The sequence below is a fragment of the Arachis stenosperma genome, chromosome 3 (genome assembly GCF_014773155.1).
Source record: "Arachis stenosperma cultivar V10309 chromosome 3, arast.V10309.gnm1.PFL2, whole genome shotgun sequence".
NCBI classification, from domain to species: Eukaryota; Viridiplantae; Streptophyta; class Magnoliopsida; order Fabales; family Fabaceae; genus Arachis; species Arachis stenosperma.
In genome coordinates this window covers 8,244,571-8,262,462 of record NC_080379.1, presented here as the reverse complement: position 1 = coordinate 8,262,462, position 17,892 = coordinate 8,244,571, and the positions used below count along the sequence as shown (strand labels likewise).

The following is a 17,892-nucleotide window of genomic DNA, read 5'->3' as shown; positions in this document are numbered from 1 at the left end:
ATTTAATAATTAATTTACTAAATTCATATATAATAATTAAATAATGAACATGATTCAAAAAAATTGACATGTTATAACACATACATAGAAAAAATGTATAGGTTAAGATGCTTACTTCAATACATATTATAAGTAATTAAGTTAAGTATACATACTACATAGAATGAGAAAAAACAAATAGGTGAATTTCTCTTTTTTCTTTTTTTCTTTTTTTTTCTCTCTGTAATGAATACACTCTATGCACTGATTGAATATGTATGTGAGTCTTTTACATACATAGATTAAAATTAGGATAAAGAACAAAACTGTGGCGTGGATTAGGAATTTAGGCTGTATGAAAGATTTCGTTCAGACTTCATCTTCATTGAACAAGTTCATACATACGTACATATATATATCCTTGAAATTAAAGGACATATATATTATTAGATTAGACTAGACAAGAAGAAGGTGGCACAATCAAGACAAAAAAAAAGTGGCACACTTGCAAAATCTATAGAAAACCTTAGGTATAAGGTTAAACTCTATGCGAATATTAGTAATTTTCTCAATCAATAAGTTAATCAAAAGGTAATAACTTTGGAAAACATGGCCATGAAAATTGACATTTTTCATGAATTGGCCACCACAGTCCCTAGGCATGTTCATTGATCGAATTCGATCCGCATATCCGCAGTATTTATCTGAATCCAATATGAAAATTGTGGATATAGATTCAATCCGCAAGGCTATTAGATCGGATTTGCACACTAACAAGATCGGATTGTGAATTTTGTATAGATATCTACATATCTGTATATCCGCAAAAATAAAAAAATAAAAAAATAAATATTCTTTTTATATTTTATTTCAACTAATAATTATTATATATGTTGTATTATTTTAATTTATTATTTAATAAAGGTATGTTTAATATTATATTAAGAGTAAACATATTTAAAAGAATAGAAAAAATGAATTTTATTGATATTTTTTAATAAAAATAAGATTTTAAAAATATTTTTATGTTTTGTAGATATATACGATATTCGATCCACAAATATGCATATCAAATCAGATCTAAACTTTAAAACTACGAATATTAGAGCCAATCCGACCCAATGATCTTTGTACAGATCAGATCAAAATTTTGGTCAAATCCAATTCGAACGAATCCGATCCACGTTCACCCCTAACAGCCACCAATAATAATGCTTCTCGATAATCATAATGTTGGGCTTCAAAAGAACTTGACGTAGTCTCAATTAAAAAATCCACTTCGAAGCCTAATCTTGGATTTTCTAGATTGTTTATTTACTTGAGAAAAGGCCTTATTATAAACAAACAGAACAAGCTTAAAGATGAGTTTAATCACTTATTTTATAACTTTTACCAACCATTTTATGTTTAATCAAAAAATAAATACTTATACTTGAAACATATCACAACAATATATAGTTTTTATTTATTAGTATTTATTGGATTGCAAGTTTACAAATTGTATATAGTACATTACATTATTGATCTGTTTTTGCCATGGGCACAAGTACTATTATACCCTTATTGTAATTCTAGACAACACAAACAAAAACACAATGTTCAATCAAAGGTAAAAACTAACTGTTTTATCTTTATGTAAAGTTAATATTTGAAAATTCTTAGATAATTTGATTTATCTAATAATTTTCAACTATCAACTTCACATAAAAACAAGTGTATATGAATCTTTACTTTAATTGAAACTAAGTTGATACTTAGGTGACTGATCAGGATTAAAGACACCAAAATGTTTCTCAGTTTCATCACCGGTCTTCAAATCTTCATCAAACATAGCAAACAAATAAGTCTCAATTGGTCCATTAGGCCTCTTAACAGTTCCACCCTTAACATGATTAATCAAATTCTTATAATAAGTTCCTGCATTATCAACACTAGCAGCAACACCCCCTGCTGATGGCCACCCACTCTCAGACACAACAATGTTCAAATTATTGGCGCCTAATTTCTCGAGCGCCGCGTAAACAGAATCGAGTATTGCGTCGAACAGATTCTGGTATCCAACATCATTGTTACCTTGTTGAGTGAACAGAGCATACTGAATACTAATGCTCTGTTGGTTTTGAGCATATGAAAAATAAGGGTACACGTTTACAAGAAGTGGTGCACCATTTTGGACTAAGAAATTCACGATTGGCTTGATGAAATTCGATGCTGAATCGGTGAAAACACCGTTGCTTGGCGGGTAAGAATTCGTTACTAGGCCGGTTTGAATTGCGGTGGAGACTTTGATTTGACTTTGTAAATTTGCGGAATTAATTGCATTCTGAATGTTTTGCATTGCGGGGAGAATGTTTTGTGAGTTAGAGTCACTAGGGTCGACTTCATTACCAACGGCTATGTATTTGAATTTGACATCTGAAAAGGCTTTGATATTTGTGTTGACCCAATTAGTGGCGGTTGTGGAATCAGTGAGGGATTGAAGGTTGTCATTGGGGACATCAAGGATTAATTCTATGTTTGAACCTTTGAGGGCTTGGAGGGTTGCTTGATCTGGATCATATATGCGCATTCTTGTGATTCCATTTGATTTGTATAAGTTTATCACTTGTTGCTGACTTGGTAGGTTGTCTCCATTTCTTCCATAACACACTCCTACTTGTGCATCTGCAACCCAAAAATGTGTGATTTTCATTTGTGACAGTTTTTTAGTGACATATTAAAATTGGTGGCAAATAGGGTGAAATGGTTGATTTAAAATCTAAAATTTAATTTATATTAATTTTTACTTCAATTTTTCAAACAAATTTTAACATAGTTTAAAATTGTTTTCTAAATTAAAAACATAATTATTTTAGTCCCTTATATTTTATTTATGTTTTTATTTTTTGATTATTGAAAATAAAAATTGAAACTCCTTATAACGATTAGATACGAAACATGGGAGAAAGAGAAGGTTTTTATGTTCACTTTAATTAAAAATGAGATAATTCATCCAAAAAGTTAGTTACTAAATTAATTATTTATATAAAATATATTATATATACAAAATACACATAAAAAATGAATTAGTAATTTATAAATTTATAAAAATGTTATTTGTATACCAAAATGAGTTATTAATGTATTTGTGTATAAATACATGTATAGTTTAATTTACTTTCAATATATATTTATATTCTAACATGTATTTTATACTGATAACTAACGTTGATAACTAATTTTGATATAAATATAATACAATCAATATATTTACATTAAAATACATAATGATTGATTTGATAACTAATTTTTAAATTCACATAGCATTTTTGTAACGCATAATAATGTAGTATCACACCATATTTTGTCATATATAGACCACATTATTTGAGAACCATAGATAAAAAAGTAAATCAGGGTGAGAAACTAATATACCTGCAAATTGCATGAAGGAAAAGATTCCAATAAGCAGGAATAATATAGCAGTCATGGAGGTTTTATCCATTATATTTCTCTACTTGATTGTATATGAAAGATATATAAACCAATTCTTAATAAACACTAATGCTCTGAGTTGATCCCTCTCATCATCTCTCTATCTCTATATATATTTGCATGCAAGCTGGCTAAGTGGGAAAGAGTCCACACAAGTTGGGTACGTGACAAATTAAACAAACAGTAATGAGAATTGATTTTTATTGTCTTTTAAATATTTTCGTTAGAAAAAATTTTGTGACCGTCAATCATGGGGCAAAGAAACAAAATATGAGAATTGATGAAGGGCATTCTGTTCAACATGAAGAAGCTCAATTTTGTTCACTTATAGCGCAGTCAATTAATTGAAACGACTTGCTTTGTATAATTGCATGAATTAATCAATTGTGCTACTAGATGGAGCTAGCTAGGTCGAATAGCGAATAGTCGCATACGTGTTAAACAAGGAGCAGCCAACTTATATTAATAAAAAGGATATACTATCAAAATATACAGTATCTAAAAATTTATAAGGCTAACAAAAATAATTTTAAAAATACTAATAATAAATAAACTTTTAATGATTCAAATATGATAAAAGTAATAATTTTTTTTATAAATGATAATTATTTTTTGCATCTAGCAAAGGTATGGTTATAAATGTTAAGTTTTAAAGTTTTAGAATTTGTCAATCATATCTTTTAAATTATTTTTGTAAGTGATATGAATTTTCAAATATCATTTTAACAACAAAAATATTATATATATATATATTATTTTAATTTATTTTAAATATGTAAGTTATATTTTAATATATAATTTATATTAATAACTAATTTTAGTGTACCAAGAGTATAAAAATATATGTTTTATCCATGCTAAAAATTAATGACAATATATTTAGTGTTTTATATTTTATATGTATTTTATAATATATATTATATATAAATTACCAATACATATATGTACTCACCATAGGTATCGTTTGGCCATACTCGTGTTCAAAGTTCAACCCTTAATATGTTAGCCGCCCCCCATCACTCTCCTTTCAACCACAATAATGACAATAGTATTTCCACCCTTTATTGTATTTGATTATTTAGCACAACCTTAAGAAAAAATAGTAAGATGTAGAATGTAGTGCTTCTCTTGTTTCTAATTAAATGTTTACTTTTAATTCATTTACTTGAATTAAAAATATTTTATTAAAATATATTAAAAGATAAAAGTTAAAAAATAAATTACTACAGAAATATTTTTGATAGCAAAATATATAGGTTCATTTTGGATAAACAGTTTAATTAATTTTTTTTAAAAAAATAGTTTAAATAATAAATATTTATATTAAAAATAGTTTATAAATAAATTATTTTGTGTTTGGTTTTCTAATTCTAAAAATACTTATTTTAAAAGAAATATGATAAATGATTTTTTACTATGAGAGAAATTTTTTTTAATTTCACCATTAAAGCATAAACACTTAAATAGTTTTTTAAAAAACTACAATTTAGTTTTAAAATTTACATCAGACATTAATACTATTACTTTTTATAAGTAAAAAATTCAAAAAAAAATTAAATTTTTCAAACGGACCATAGTCTCTTTAATTAATTACTAATTGATTTTCTTTCATTCATTAATTAGGAATATAAATGAAAAAAATTAATATCAACATTGTGTTAATTTTTTAAGTGGAGAATTACTTTAAAAAAACATCAAATTTGAATATATGTATGTATGTTTGTCGACAAGTACTAACATATTTCGAATAAAGTAGCTAAGAATTATAATATTCTTTTAGAAAATGACATGTTATATATTTGAAGTAATAAAGAAAGTAATAGGTTTTGCATGGATTTTAGTTTTTTTCAAAGAAATATATGTAGTCTATCTTATTTTTTAATTAAAATATGATTAACCTGATTATTAGTATGTTATTAATTATTTTATTAATTTTTATAGTTTTATCAAATATAAAATTTTATATATATATATATATATATATATATATATAATTAAGTTCTTACATTGCTTTTAATTTTATAATTAAATTATTTCTAATATAAAAAATATTAGAATTAACTGAATATTTTTTCACAAGTTAAAAATATTTATAATTAATTAATTATAAACTTAATTAGATATTTAATCGCATAAATTTATTTCCTGCACTTGATATCTTCTTTCACATTCACATCCACGTTATGACATTAGTCCTAGTTTAATAGATTGAGTCTCTTGGTTCAGGTTCTGTGAACCCTCTTTACTCATCATCAGAAGTGTGTGCTTGTTGACTCACAAGATGCAGGGAATAATAGGAAAATATCTTTGGAACCATGGTTGTTATTCAATCAATCTATTTCATAATCCTACATTTCAAGTTAGTGCTCACTTTGCTTCTTTGGAACCCTGGTTTTTATTCAATCAAACTATTTCATAAAACATTTCAACTCTCGAAAATGGTTTTATCTTTAATGTATTAATAAGGTTCTTAAATATGAAACAGACTCAGAAATTATTTTAAAAGAATTCATAACCTCCCCAATTTGTTCAAATTTTACAAATATATATATACAAATCTATGAAAAATTCTGCCTCACTTTTTCTTATCCTTATACAAAACGCAACCTTCACTTTGAGAAGATAACAATGCAATCTTGAAGTGACAAAACAAGAAATAAATTTAAAATACTTAGTACATACATATATAAACCTGCTCCAAACCAAATATAAAAGTTTGATTATGCAGAAAAGGAAAAAAAAGGTGATGCATCTCCGCGAAATTAACCTTATTTAGGAATTAAGAGCTCTTAGTTCCTGAAGTTATAATACATTACCCTAACATTGGGCTCTATAAATATGAACATCAAACAGATCTTTTTCATTAGTGAGCTCAAAAACACAAACATCTCCAACTTCAAAACATGAAGACTATTCAGAGTCTTATTAATCAACACTATAAAATATAATTTCATTAATACTATGTCAGTTGTTCTACTTTGATTTTAAAAGATGACGTTGTGTTGTAATTAGCTCAAATTAAAACTCATACAAAAATTTCGAAAAAAAAGGACTTGACCCGATCCCCATGTTATTCCAAAATTATCGCCGATTGATAACGTGAACACAACACAAAACCAGAAACATACATAGTGAAACCCACACAAGCAAACGGAAGGGAAAGTGCAACAACCCATGTACTCAACACGACCTTAGTTGCAAAACCTAATCGAAGCAGCTATTGAACTGCCACACCGAACAACAAACGCAAAAAGAGCAATGAACTCACCAGAAGCCCTCGCCACACAAATTCAACTTCGACCCAGAAAAGATTGAGAAATATAAATGGAAGAAATTAAAGGATTGCAAAATAAATTCAGACAGACAGTGCATGGGTCTTGATATGAAAGAAAGTAATCACAGGTTCTACGCAAAGCAAGCAGGTTTTTCAGCATTTAACAAGTAAATCAACTAACTCCTAAAAACACATCAAGACTCAGGGGTTCAGATATTGGGGAAAAAATTCAATCTGAGTGTTAAATTGTAGAAAAAATTGGCCAGAATTAATCAAAATACGTTGTTCAGACCAAAATTAATAAAGCATAAAGATTAAATTGATGCTCGAATAGTTTTCTCAAGAGCTCCGAAACTTAAATTGGGACGAGAGAGAGGAACTAACCACTTAGAGGGGAGTCTATTGCAATCGGCAACGCGAAGCACCGCCAAAGGGGAGAAGGCTGCCAAGGATGACACAGGAACGGATGGATTGGGATAACGCCGACGAAGACACACACATGCACAGCAGAAGGAGAAGACTCCGACGACCCCTTCTTCTTGACCTTCGTGTACGGGAGCTACACGGCTGAGGGAGGAGCCTGGTGATCGGAACAACGATGGAGCGGACTCGGTTGGATCTGACAGAGGGAAGGGTAAGGACGGCGGGGAAGGAGCCTTGTTGATTGCTATACCTTGGCTCTGACGAAGGGTTCTCGCGCTAAATACTTGAAGGTTATGGCGCGAAATCAATTTGCTCTGGGTATTTTAGCGAGGCAAAATTCCATTCCCCCCAATGTCATCTGCTGCGGTGAGGGCCCAATACCGCCTCGGTTCAGTTTATTTGGAGCGGAGGAGTATTCACGCAGCAGGAATCGCAACAAAATACCCCAATCTGGAGCGGTTGGGGAGAACGGCCGGAAATTTGGGCCGCCATTAAAATTATTAGATGCGGATCTTCAAACCGCATGAAGAACGGCAGCAAATTCCTCGAACAGCAGCGCTCTGGAAAAAAGGCTAGTGTTTTAGCGCAGCTAACACCCGCTTCTCTTGTAGTGAAATTTTAAAAAAAAATTCTATTAATTATTTTAATATTTTTTATATAAAAATAATTTAATTATAAAATTAAAAATAATATAAAAACTTAATTAAAATAATATATAAAGATGTAACTAAAAATTTAACCAAACTATAAAATTATCAGAATAAGTAAATCCCAACTTTTTATATAACACATAACAATAGTTGTGTAGTTAACAAGAAGCGTTAAAAAATGAGCCAGTATTTTCTATATTTTTAAAAACAAAATAACACATATATATATATATATCCCTGTCAAAAAGAAAAGTTGTACATGTGTATATTGAGAATATTAGGGGCCTTTGGTTTGGCCATTCTGTCTTGATAAAATAATTTCATGCCCTAATATCACATCTTTGGATACATTTCAACAGGGGCGGAGCTAGAGTAATTTTTAGGAGGGGGCTAACATAAAAGTATAATATTAGAAGAAGAAAAAAAATTAAAATTAAGAGGGCTAATATAAAAATTAATAACCTTTATACATTAAAATTTTTTATTTAGGGGGGGCCATTGCCCCCCTTCTCTAATACTTGCCTTCGCCCCTACATTTCAACTTTATCATGTCAACAACTAGGGATAGCAAAATTTTCTGAGATACAGGGATCTCTGCGGAGACTATTTCAAATGGGGATCCGACTATGGAAAATTTTTTTCGTGGGAATGGGACGGGGGACAAAATTTTTCTGAAGCCGGCGCAGGAACCCGTGCGGGGATCCCCGCCCCATCCCCGCTAATCCCCGAAATTCATAAATTTACTGAATTGTCCTTAATAGTTTATTTCTCATATATGTATTTTAGAAACCCAAAACTCCTAATCCTCATTTGCATAACTCTTCTTCAATTCAGAAATTCCTAACGCTGTCCATACTCCATCCAACCTCTCTGCAGCCACCCTCTCGCCGCTCTCCCTTCTCACCGCATCGTCACACCTTACCGTGCCATGATCCTCACTGCGTCGTGTTCTCTATTTGCGGCGTTTCTTTCCGTAACTTTGTTGTCGTGTCCATTCTCCTCTCTGTTGTCGTGTCTCCCACCTTGTCCACTTCTCTATTTTCTGGCTCGTCGTTGTGTTTCTCCACTGCGTCATTTCGAAAGAAGTCATCATCTTGTCGTTTAGATTTTTTGTATAAAATCTTGTTATTTTTGTATAGAATGAATACTTACATCTCTATTCATATGAAAATTAATAATTAATTAGAACTATCAGATAGATAGGAAATGGGGTTCCCGCAAAAAATGGGACCCTGTGGAGAATGGAAATGAGGAGTAATATTCCTCCGTGACGGAAAACGGGGGCGGAGACGGGAAGTAAATCTGGAGGTGGGGATGAGGAGCAGGGAGGCATCCCCCACCCCCGCCCTGCCCCATTGACATCCCTACCAACACCTCATGTTAAACGGCTAAAAACTTTATTATTTTTATTTATTACCTGTTTATAAATTTATTTAATAAATATATAACAAATATTTGTACCTCGTTAATAATTTTTAGATTCATTTAAATCTTTTATTCAATTTTAATTTTTTATTTGTTAACAGGTTCATTAGTTCATACATTTTAGATTGGACTTAAATATCTAAAAAAGTTTCTAAATATCACAAATCATATTCAAGTTAAATAACTACAATGCAAAATGACCTGTTAACAATAGAGACTCTGTTTTTGTCTTTAAGATAGCATTTGGTGGAGAGACAGAGACAAAAAGATTGAGACTGAGAGACAGAAATTAAAAGACAGAGATTAAAATAAATTTCAGTATTCTGTTTGGTGTAAAGTGAAAGACAAAAATTAAAATAAGAATGAAACTCTAATTTAATTTGCACAAAAAATAAAATTAGAATGAATTAATTGAAATGAGGGTATTTTAGGTATAAAATATTATTAAAATTTCAGTTTGCATCTCTAAAAATTTTAGTTTCCTGTGTCCCTACTTTTTGGAGGTACTGAAATACTGAAATTTTGGAGACAGAGACAAAATGTTTAGTATCAATCTCTGAACCAACAAACATGATACTAAGTTTCAATATCTGTCTCAATATCTTAAAACAAACGTTACCTAAGTGTGCTACTTATGACAGCAAAATAATGTATATTTATATTAGGATTTTAGGAAACTCTTGTTGATAATTATCAGTAAGAAAAGTATAGGGAATTCCGGGCTTTCTTTTATCGCATGCTATGAATTATTGCTAAAATAATTTTGTTCATCATTTTCATTCCCATTTTAGTTAAAAACGTGAAGGCAATGAAAGATTCTTTGGTTCAGCAGGGAAAAAATAAATAAATAAATAAAACATTGAAATCAGGCATTTGTATTTAAAATTTAATCAAATGATTTAACAGTTTTCATCTATTAACTTTATGTAAAATTAACTGCACCTGAATTTCCACCCATAATAAAGTTAGCTATAATATTAGTCGATAAGTATTCATTATTGTTATAAGCATGTAATTAAGCATATGTATTACATTATTCGGGTAAAGACAAGTGGGCAAAAATACCCTTATTTTGCAACTTATTTTTGTATACATATAAAATTTTAAATAAATAAAAGTTGCAAAAAACAGAGAATCAAATGCACTCAAACTACAATCACATGCATGCAACAATTTCAACTTTCAATTGAAAGTGATTTGGTACTTAGGAGATTTGTCTGGTCTAAAGAGACCAAAATGTTTCTCAGTTTCAGCACCTTTCTTCAAATCTTCATCAAACATAGCAAACAAATAAGTCTCTATTGGTCCCTTAGGCCTCTTTATAGTTCCACCCTTAACATGATTAATCAAATTCTTATAATAAGTTCCTGCATTTTGATCACTAGCTCCAACACCCCCTTGTGATGGCCAACCACTCTCAGACACAACAATCTTCAAATTGGGTGCATTCACTTTCTCAAGAGCAGCATAAACAGAATCCAATATTGCATCAAACAAATTCTGGTACCCAGCATCATTTTTCCCCTTTTGAGTAAACAATGCATATTCAAGACTAATGCTTTTTTGGTTACCAACATAGGAAAAATAAGGGTACACATTTACAAGAAGTGGTGCACCATTTTGAACTAAGAAATTCACAATTGGCTTTATATATGGTAATGCAGGATCACTAAAAACACCTTTATTAGGTGGGTAAGGATTTGTTACTAGATCTGTTTTTATTGCTGTTGACACTTTGATTTGGTTTTGTAAATTCGCCGAATTAATTGCTTTCTGAATGTTCTGCATTGCTGTGACAACATTTTTTGATAAAGGGTCACTAGGTTCAATTTCATTGCCAACAGTAATGTACCTAAATTTGACACTTGGTGAATATGGTTTAACATTTGTGTTGACCCAATTTGTGGCGGTTTTAGAATCTGTGAGGGATTGAATCTTGTCACTGGGGACACCAAGTATTAATTCTATGTTTGAACCTTTGAGAGCTTGGAGTGTTGCTTCATCTGGATCGTATATTCGCATTCTTGTGATTCCTTTTGATTTGTATAAGTTTATGACTTGTTGCTGAGGTGGTAGATTATTTCCATCTCTTCCATAGCATGCACCTATTTGTGCTTCTGCATATCATAAATCATAATTAAGCAAAAATTATGTGATTATTATGTGAGCATGTTGTGAGTGATACAACTTATAAGTACGTCAAATTAGTAATAGAGGTTGCTTTATTTATGTATTCTGCATAATCAATCATGTTAGGTGCATATAAAAAATTATTTATTAAATTAATTATTTATATATAAAATATATATTAAAATATAAAAAATATATAAAAAATATATAAAATAATACATGTATATATACAGAGATAGGAATTAGAAATTTGAAATTAGGTTAAGTAATTAAGTGGAGTAGTTTAAAAATTTTAGAAAATTTTTAGTATTGGAATAGTTTTGCCCATCAAAAATTATTTTTTATAGTTATAATATAATTTTAATTTTTTTTATAAATAGATTTGTCCGTGTACACAAAAAAAATTGATAATTTACTCCAGATTATATATTTACAGAGTTAAACAATCACACTCACTTATAAATAGGAAACAAGATACACCCCAAATAAACAAATACCAAATTGTAAATTAGGTCACTTTCAAAAATAAAGTGAGACATCAATTATGAGTTATTTTTAGCAAAAATATTATTAGTATACAAAAAATCAGTCGTCAAATTAGTAATTATGTATTTGTATATAAATACACATATAATTTAATTTATTTTTAATATATATTTTTATATTGTAATATAATTTTTGTACTAATAACTAATTTTGATGATTGATTTTATTGTATACCTATAGTTATACTTCTATAATTACTTTCATTTCAAACACTTTAACTATGATTTGTATACAAGAGAGAAAAGTTTTATCTAAAACAAAATTTTCAAATGAAAATCTAAACATATAAATGTAAATCTTTTTTCTTTGGGATATAAACTACTAAACTAGGGTTAAATTAGAGAAAGAGAAAGATATATATGTATATAGCAGTATTAATGAGATCACCTGTAAATTGTAGTTGAGGGAAGGATAAAATTATTCCAAATAGGAACAATATAGCATTCATCATGGCACTCTTAACTCCTCTTGAAAGAAGTAAATCCATATATATCTCTAGTTGAGTGAAAGATCAAACCATTTGCCTTTGCTCCTTATATATATACACACAAATCTTCATCTTCGACCTAGCTACGTGTAAAATTCTCTCTTATATTTGGTAGAAGTCTATTTGTTCTGTTTATATTTAAATGGAGAATATTTTAATAATTACAAACATAACAAGGCATTCATATTTAATTGAAAAACAACCATACAAATGTCATACGTATAGAGACTTCTTACATTTATATAATATATCCACAGAAACTAATCCTTTGTACTTTTATTACACCAAAAATTCCAGAGTCCGCAAGAGAATTCAGTATCCAACTCTAATAAAAGATTATGGAAATACATAGGATTACTATTTTTTACCATTATTTTTTGTGGTTAATTCAATTTTTTATTTTAGTAATTTAATAATATATATTTTAATTTATATTTTTAAATATTAATAATTAATTATTGATAAAAAATAATAAATTTTATTAATTTTATTCTAATATTTTTATTTTAATATATATTCTATATGAATGGATGATTTTTTATATATACCTAACATGATTATATCAAAAGTATGTTTTAATTAATATATTTGCAATAATTTACTATATTTCTTTATATTATTTTGAAGAAAATAAATAAACCAAAATCTTGAGTTGTGAAAGTTGAGTTAACCCATCTTTGGAATCTATCTGTTATTAATTTCTTAAGTTCTCTAGCTACTAGTTTAAGAAGAGTATTTGGCCTTGTTAGTAGAGTAAAAATTCAAAAACAATCACAACAAAATCTTATCTTAATAAATGCGATCGATTACATGAATCAAATAACGTTATTGAACTCTGTCATGTATTATGTCTACAGAGATATGTAGATCTCATTTGACTACTTCATAGATAATCTTCTTAGGTCTTTCTCTGCTTTTTACTTCTTATCCATCTTCCATTTCATCCACCTTCGTGACAAAATGTTCTGTCAGTCTTCTTCTTACATGTCCAAACCACCTGAGACTCGATTTTATCATCTTTTCCATAATGAGTGCTACTCCAACTCTCTCTCTTATATCTTCGTTCCTTATTTTATCCAATCGCATATGACCACTCATTCATCTCAACATCTTCATCTCTGCTACACTTTTCTTATGTTCGTGCTCCCCTTTAACTGTCCAACACTTTGTACCATAAAGCATAGCCGGTTTTATAGCAGTGCGATAGTATTTACTTTTAAGTTTTAAAGGTATCTTTTTGTCACATATAAAAGTATAAAACCAGATGCACTCCACCATTTCGACCAACTTACTTGGATCCAATACATTTGATTATTAAAATTTTAAAATATATTTAAATTTTTTGTTGGAAAACTTTTTAATTTATAATATTCTTAACAAATGTCTTTTAGAGTATTCTTTAATAAAATTCTACTAATTAATCTCGTGAAATCTTTTTATGTTTTATTTTTAAAAAAATTATAGCACTGAATGCTTTGAAAAATAAGAATTTATCTTGAATCTTAAAATAAAAATTCCTTAAAGTATAGTTGTCAGCAAAACCCAACAAAAGTTTGTTTTTCATTCTCTAAAATTTCACTGTTACTTACAATGTGTTTTCATTTTATTCATCCATGAGAAACCAAGTGTGATTAGTCATGGTGTTGGTCTTTCTTTTGAATTTTGATTCCTCAATCCTAATTAAGTGACTCTGTTTTTGCGCAGCCGCGTCCTAATCTTCAATGTGAAAATTATATTTGTTATTACTGTTAGATACATTTTTTTCAACGGATTAAGTTAGAAAGTTCTTTGTTTGAATTCTAATTACAGACAAATATACGATGGATTACTAATACAAGATACTGACCTGTTAATGTCCAGAAAAGATATAGGTACATTTCAATTTTTTCTTACCATTTTATTCAATTTGAAATTGAATTATACAATTTTTTTTTCGCGTTTTTACGGTTTGAATGATTTTTTTTTAAATTATGGTTGTTTCCTTTATCATTACATTTTCACAAGATTAAATTAAATAAAATATTCAGTCAAATTCTTAGAGTAATTTTTTGGAGAAAAAAAAAAGAAAAATGATAATAAGTCAGTAGGAATACTTTTCTTTTAACTATTTATTATCAATTACTCATTTGTTAGTAACAAATTTTCAAATAGAGTTTAAATTCACAACAAATTAGATCTTAATTTATCGGACTGAAAAATAGCGCAGAAGCAAAACAAAATATTTATTATCACTTGAAAAAAGTATCAAATAATAGGCAATACATTCAGCTAAAGACGAGCTAACACCTTTAATATAGAGATAGATAATTATAACAAGAAAAATAGTTATTACATGAATCATTTTTCTTGTACTTAATTAAAATTTATTCCTTAATAAGACAAAATGAAAAACAATAATAACATCACTAATCGCTAATGACCATATTACAATAGATAACACATTTTCAATTGAAACTGAGTTGGTACTTAGGTGACCGATCAGGATTAAACACACCAAAATGTTTCTCACTTTCATCACCCGTCTTCAGATCTTCATCAAACATAGCAAACAAATAAGTCTCAATGGGCCCATTGGGCCTCTTAACAGTGCCACGCTTAACATGACTAATCAAATTTTTATAATAAGTTCCAGCATTCTCAACCGTTGCCCCAACGTTCCCGGCAGAAGGCCAGCCACTTTCCGACACAACAACATTAACGTTGTTGGCGCCTTCTTTCTCAAGAGCGGCATAAAGTGCATCCAATATGGCATCAAACAAATTAGTGTACCCAGCATCATTCTTATCTTGTTTAGTAAACAAAGAATAGTCTAAGCCAATACTTGGGTTATCTTTATAGGCAAAATAAGGGTACACATTTGCAAGAAGTGGTGATCCGTTACTCACTAGGAACTTTATAATAGGCCTTATGTAATTAATCGCGGCGTCACTGAAAACGCCGCTATCTGGTGGATAAGCAGGACTAGCTACTAAATCTGTTTTAATTGCTGTTGAGACTTTAATTTGTAAATTAGCCGAATTAATTGCGTTTTGAATATTCTGCATTGCTTGTAAAACATAATTGGAATAACCATCGTTGGGTTCGACTTCGTTACCAACGGCAATGTACTTAAATTTGACATCTGGCGAATAGGCTTTGATATTGGTGTTGACCCAATTAGCGGCGGTTGTGGCGTCGGTAAGGGATTGGAGTTGGGCTTTTGGAACATCGAGTATGAGTTCTATGTTTGAACCTTTGAGGGCTTGGAGTGTTGCTTGGTCTGGATCATATATGCGCATTCTTGTGATTCCATTTGATTTGTATAAGTCTATCACTTGTTGCTGACTTTTTGGTAAGTTGTCTCCATTTCTTCCATAACACACTCCTACCTCAGCACCTGTATACAATATATACATATAAGAGTATAAAAATTAATTCTGGCGTAAAATTCATGTGCAATTATTTTTATATAAAATTAATATTTAAAAATTATAAGATAATTTAATAAATTTGTTTAAATTATTGCCTGTTTAATTTCACATAAAAATATGTTTTAAATCTTAATAAAGACCATTATAAATGTGTTAACAAGAAAGCAAAAGAGATAATTTTTTATTGAAAATTTTAGTTTTATATTTTCAATAAACTTTTAAAATATTAAATGCATAAAAAGTATCAGAAATAAATAAGTTTAGCGTCCTTAATCAACAAGTGTCTTGTTAAGTGTTGGTTTCTCACCTACCATAGTTTAATTAAAAAAACATTGAAAGGAAAGTCTAATAATATACATATTAAACTCTAGCTTGCGTTAAATAATTAAATTTATAAACCGTACTATGTACCTGTAAGTTCTACTTGAGTGAATGATAATATTCCAAGAAGCAGCAATATGGCAATCATGGCGTTGTTAGTAAAGCAAATCTTTGTTTTAATACTCTGGATTCATGCCCTTAGCTCCTTAGTTAGACCCCATATATATACACACAAATTAAAATGATACATAATATTGAAGAGACAGGAATACCCTACAATGACAAAGAAGGTTTTGGCCCCGTCAAATACTCCAAACTCCATTTAGATTTTATGTTTGACGAAAAATTCCACACCATTCTCCCTCCTAGCTACGTGTAACGTGTACAATAATGCCACACATTTTGTACTAGTCTAATTCTATCAAATAACGTAACCCCAAAGAAAAGTTAGGGGTATATTTTTGCTCTAATGCATGCTATATATGTACCCATTATTTCTCTCTAATTAGATTTAAGTATTATTCGTAAAATTGTGTACGTATAAAGAACGCAATCCACTACTACTTTTCAAAATATTATAAAATGTTAGTAAATAGAGAGAAATTGTATTTGTATAATTCGTTGGTACATTATCAAATGCATAATTCTTCAGTATATATAAAAAAAGTATTTTATGTTTTCAGATTTTTATCGATCATATTTAATACCAAAAATTAAAAGTGCATATATTATATAAAAGAAAAGTCTAGGGATCAGCAATTTTTGTGTTTTTTGGCCAGTACTTAACCATCAAAATAAAAGTGAGTGATTTTCCACCATTAGATGTAATTTCACACCATTAAAAATACTATTGATGACCAATTAATAATTATCAAATACTAAAATTGCTGACCCCTAGTATTCTTCTTATACAAAATGTACACAAAGTAATCTAAAAAATATTTAAAAATATCAGTCTTATCTTAATACTCTGAAAAATTGATATGCTTTGCACCTTAATTAGACCACCTAATTCTTCCTCCAAGCCCAAGCTACACGAACAATTCCACACATTTATTATAATTTATAAGTCTAGTAGTTCTATCAATTTAAAATAACAACCCAAAAGACAAGTTAGTTTTTTTTCCTCTCTTTTTCGCGAGACAACAAATTCTAAGTTGGTTAGGCTGCATCTTGTACTTATACTAGGTATCCATATACTGTCAAATACATTATCTTGTACTTATACTATGCATCCGTACATTGTCAAATACTGTTCTGTTCTAATTTAAAAGAACGATAAAAACGATAATAATGAGCAAAGTAATCTAGTATTATAAAATCTTGAGAAATACAAAATTAAAAGAAAAGTAAGTAAAAATAATCAACAGTGTGTATTTTTTTTTTTTTTTTTGAGAGGGAGTGATTAAGAACCTATCTAGAAATGCAAACTGAAATCTAATTAGATTATTTTATTTTTAAAATCTGATGGCTCTTAATTTGTTTGTTGCAATATTGTTGAATATTATAGGCTGAATTTAGATATGGTGTTGTTGAGGATTTTTTTATTTTTTATTGTGTTGTGGCTGTTTTTAATTTTATATCTATTTTATTAATTTCAGTTATGGATAATAGTATTAATCAATAAGCAATTGCTGATAACAATACTTCTGTGAATAATAGTTTGCCTCTCGATCTTCCTATTTTGAATGATGTTGCTAATCCTAATTTTCCTAGTGCTAACGATAGTCAGTCACAAAGTTCTTCTAACTTACGGGAAAAAACATATTTAGC

At 29.2% G+C, this 17,892-nt stretch overlaps 3 protein-coding genes across 3 annotated transcripts; all 3 read right to left on the bottom strand.

Moving 5' to 3' along the window:
• Positions 1-1,421: 1,421 nt before the first annotated feature.
• LOC130969663 (glucan endo-1,3-beta-glucosidase-like) lies at positions 1,422-3,646 on the bottom strand. Its single transcript, XM_057895503.1, has 2 exons — positions 3,394-3,646; positions 1,422-2,643 (listed from the first exon to the last, which is right to left on the bottom strand). The coding sequence occupies exons 1-2, from the start codon at positions 3,461-3,463 to the stop codon at positions 1,712-1,714; spliced, it is 1,002 nt and encodes a 333-aa protein (XP_057751486.1). The 5' UTR covers positions 3,464-3,646; the 3' UTR covers positions 1,422-1,711.
• A 6,623-nt stretch (positions 3,647-10,269) lies between these two features.
• Positions 10,270-12,483, bottom strand: LOC130969550 (glucan endo-1,3-beta-glucosidase-like). The gene is made up of 2 exons (XM_057895324.1): positions 12,289-12,483; positions 10,270-11,342 (listed from the first exon to the last, which is right to left on the bottom strand). The coding sequence occupies exons 1-2, from the start codon at positions 12,386-12,388 to the stop codon at positions 10,408-10,410; spliced, it is 1,035 nt and encodes a 344-aa protein (XP_057751307.1). The 5' UTR covers positions 12,389-12,483; the 3' UTR covers positions 10,270-10,407.
• Positions 12,484-14,586: 2,103 nt separating this feature from the next.
• Positions 14,587-16,441, bottom strand: LOC130970076 (glucan endo-1,3-beta-glucosidase-like). Its single transcript, XM_057896042.1, has 2 exons — positions 16,210-16,441; positions 14,587-15,764 (listed from the first exon to the last, which is right to left on the bottom strand). The coding sequence occupies exons 1-2, from the start codon at positions 16,265-16,267 to the stop codon at positions 14,833-14,835; spliced, it is 990 nt and encodes a 329-aa protein (XP_057752025.1). The 5' UTR covers positions 16,268-16,441; the 3' UTR covers positions 14,587-14,832.
• Between the last annotated feature and the right edge of the window lie 1,451 nt (positions 16,442-17,892).